This window comes from Buceros rhinoceros, unplaced genomic scaffold, assembly GCF_000710305.1.
Source record: "Buceros rhinoceros silvestris isolate BGI_N320 unplaced genomic scaffold, ASM71030v1 scaffold27624, whole genome shotgun sequence".
Taxonomy (NCBI): Eukaryota; Metazoa; Chordata; class Aves; order Bucerotiformes; family Bucerotidae; genus Buceros; species Buceros rhinoceros.
The window spans coordinates 304-4021 of record NW_010409248.1 but is presented as its reverse complement, the minus strand read 5'-3'; the positions used below and the strand labels follow the sequence as shown (position 1 = coordinate 4021).

The following is a 3718-nucleotide window of genomic DNA, read 5'->3' as shown; positions in this document are numbered from 1 at the left end:
CTGCTGCTGCTGCGGGGCTGCGAACAACAATGCGAGCTCTGCTCTGCCCTGCCTCAGCGCCTGCTGTGGATGTGCCCGAGGGAAACAGGAGGGGAGATCTGCTCTTCTTGAAGAAAGCCCCCACCAGCTCCAGGCTGCCCTGGTAGTACGGAGCTGTGTGAAGAAACCACTCGCAGGCCTGTGAAAAAGTTTCCTTTCCACCCACAGCACCATCCCACAGGGCACAGACTGCAGCAAACCCCAGTTCTCACCTGAGGACACAACAACTTCCCCAGCCCCTCGCTCACCCCCCACCTCAAATCTGCTCGCTCAAATCTGCTGCAGACTTCTGCAAGGGAGGAGAGTATTTCGAGTCGGGGTGAAGGATGGGAAAATGCATCCCACCGCTCTCCGCAGAGCGGCCATCCTGGGGCTGGGGTCACACCGGCAGGGCAGCGCTGGGGCTCGCTGACTGCATCTGCTCACACTTGGCACGTTCCTCACCTGGCCCCAAGCCTTGTTCGCCGAGCCTGCCACAGCACAGGCTCCTCATCCCGAGAAGCACAAGCTCCAAAATTGTTAAGGCATTTGGCAAAGCAACAAGAAGGTGCAACGGTCTGGAATACACGACCCACAAGGAACCAGTAGCAGAATCAAGGGTTTCGGATCAGGAAAGAGAAGATGGAGGGAAAATGTCATAAGGGAGGGTGGGTTTGGGTGTGCGTGCGGTCAGACACATAAAAGGCAGCAGCAAAAAGGAAGGGAACGGCCAGTTACTGCTTCTGCCATGCACAGGACAGAGTCCTGGACTCAAATAGTAGCCAGAGAGACTGCAGCTGGCACCAGGAAGAAATAACTGTCTAGACAAGGAAGCCCAGGAACAGTTCACCCCTGGAGGGAGGGGGCAGACCAGGGAAGTCTCTGTCCCTTGAGGTTTAAGAACATCCCACTGATGCTTCTCAGAAGAGAGCTGGCCCTGGTTTGAAGCAACGGGACAGCCTAGGTGACCCCTCTGTTCCCTTCTTCCATTCATCTTTTATCCCCCAATGATAAGAAAGCCCGAGTTGGGTGAGGACAGAAGGGGCAGGTCTGAAAGCTACCAGAAGGCTGCAGACCAAGCGAGCTAACGAGCACCTTCCGAAGGGAAAAAAGGCCGAGAACATGCAGCCCTTCTACAGGGAAGGTTTTACAGTCCATATGGGTGAACTCCTGTCTCCAGGAGTCTGTTTATACAGGGCTTCTGGACACCGGGTTGCTCAGCTTGCGTAGTACAGAGAACCATAAAAGAACTGAAAATCTTTATTTGCTTTCTTCATTTCCTCGTGAGGCAAGACAAAGCAGCCTTTCATCCCTGCCCTGCTGATTTCCGCTCGTGCCAACGCCCTGGTTCCTGCAGGTGCCCTTTAGGAAAGAAAGGGGTGCGGAGGTGACGGGCTGCTGGGCTGGAAGGCACCTTTTCCCTAGAAAATGTTAAGGGGTCTGAAATCAAACAAGTTGAAATCTCCTGGGTTACCTTCAGCTTCTGTAATCAGACTGGTTACGAACACCAGACTGGTGTGCAGCCAGCTTCTTCTGGATTGACAGACTGATACTTAAAATAATGGAATTACACTGTGAGCTCATTGGATTTGGCTGAAATTGTCTGGGTTTTTTGCACTCATCAAACCATGAGTGAACAACAGTGCTGGGCAAACCCAATGCCTGGGAGTTCAGCTCATGGCCAGGCTGCTGCTGCCCCTAGTCTTCCTTTTGAGACAGAGGAACGCGGAAGGACAGGATGGAAAAAAAAAACGTGTGTGACTTTTTGTGTCTATTGTGCTCTCCTAACTTCCTGGTGGCTGAAAGACCATTCCCAGGAATACATTAATCAAGGAAGGAATGCTAAACATAGCCTAGGAAGAAAGCAGACCATGCCACACTCCTAAGCTGCTCTTAAATATTTGCTCCAAAATTATTTGCATGATGTTCTCTTTATGGCCCTGCTCTCCTGTTACTTCCTATTCAGCTCAGCAAGTCCTAGATCTTATCCGGGTTCATTAAACAGGACAGTTATAATCCTCCGTCACTCACACAACCTGCAGCTCTCTCCTGCCGGATCTGCAAGCACGATCCACGTCAGAAGCCATGGCCTGAGCAGGTCTATGCGAGAGCAAGGCACCAGCTCAGACTAAATCAGCACTAGCAGGGCCTTGTGGAAAAGGGGCGGGGGGGAATGTTCATGCGGCTCACAGGAGCTTAATAGCAACTCATAGAAAGAGATGACGAGAAGGTGAACCACCTACCACAGCTTTGACAACTACAGTGTCTCCTTTCCTCAAGGTGGGAGACGGGGCACAGAAAGTGCTCCTGGAGCTGTTTAAGGCTCTCCTCTGCCATTATCATCCCAAGAAGCACCTTGGACAACTGGTCAGCTTCCCCTGGTCTCAATTTCCCCAACTGCTTGACAGGAAGAGCAACATTAGATTCCACCAAAGAGATCAAAATAATGCAGGCACTAAAGACATGGCATGCCGACACAGCAGGCAAGACCCAAGCAGCTCAGAGAACTCAGCGCAAGGTGTCTTCTCTTCCCCCCACAGCTTGTTCTAGGCAGAGTTGAGAAAGGAGTTTCTACTGGCTGATAAGCACAAAACAATTCTGTCTGACCAGGGTCCTTTACTAGCAGAGGGCAACCCGCCAGAAACCACCCGTGCAGTTTGTTCACTGCTGCCAAGGAAAGTGAGATGAGCACCCAGCAAAGGTTCCCATCCAGCCCCGTACCCCTCCAGCCTGGAACTGCACGCCACCGTTCTCAAAGGGGAGACGCGGCTCCTACCTCTGCTGCTGCTGTGCTCAGCCTCATCTCGCACCTGCTCCCCGTCTCCAGTCCAGCTGCCTCTCCCACTTGCCCACTTCTCTCAAAAGCTGCCCCTGCCGTTTTTCACACCAGTTTTTAACAAAGTGGAAACAGTGCTTAGAATGTCCCTGTGTGTCAGTGGAGGGTTTGGGCAGGAACGTGCACTTGGGCTAGGGAGGAGACATTTACCAGCTGATGCACAAAGTGAAGCTCCTTTTACCTGGGCACAGAACAAATCCACCTTTGCTCTGCAAATGGCAGTCACACAACACCATAACGCACCCCCTGCCTCCATCCGCTTCCTGCAGCCCCCGTGGCAGAGCTGGTGGGACAGCACTTGTAAGCAACAGTCTAAGCTGTTGCACTAAGCAGGCTGGCTTTGTTGAAGAGGATCCAGAGGAACTCACAGAATCCCTCCTGCAGCTCATGGGAACTGAGGTACACCAAGGCAGTGCTGCCACTGCTGCACGCACAGCCATAAGAGACACCGGCCTTACCTCCTTGTCCTTCAGCCCCAGAAGCAGCACCTCCTCCATGAGCGTGAGGCGGATATCTTTGGAGTCATCACAATCATCGTTCGGGTCTCTGTCCACAGCCACATCTTCCTTGCTATCAGCCTTCTTGTCCAAGTTCCTTCCCGCCTCAGCACGCCGTCCTCGGTGCGTCAGCGTTGTCATCTCCCCTCCAGCTGGGCACACAGTGTACCGAGGTCTGGCCCACTTCTATATGCAACAGACTACGACAGTGCTAAGCCCCAAGACCCAAACCCCGGCTCCAGGGAGGCACGGAGGCCACGGGTCGCTCGCCTCTTCTACCCAGGACCTTGGGGCTCACCATTCCCGGGGTGGCTGTACCGGAGTCAGGGAGCGGAGCGCCCCTGCCTGCGCAGACGATGGCACGTTG

At 53.6% G+C, this 3718-nt stretch overlaps 1 protein-coding gene across 1 annotated transcript in view; it reads right to left on the bottom strand.

Annotated features, from left to right (window-relative positions):
* The window catches only part of GOLPH3L (golgi phosphoprotein 3-like), a 5366-nt gene extending 1874 nt beyond the window's left edge, over positions 1 to 3492 (bottom strand). The window contains exon 1 of the mRNA XM_010135185.1: positions 3313 to 3492. Within this exon, the coding sequence (XP_010133487.1) occupies positions 3313 to 3492 (180 nt within the window). The remainder of the gene's footprint in view (positions 1 to 3312) is intronic.
* Between the last annotated feature and the right edge of the window lie 226 nt (positions 3493 to 3718).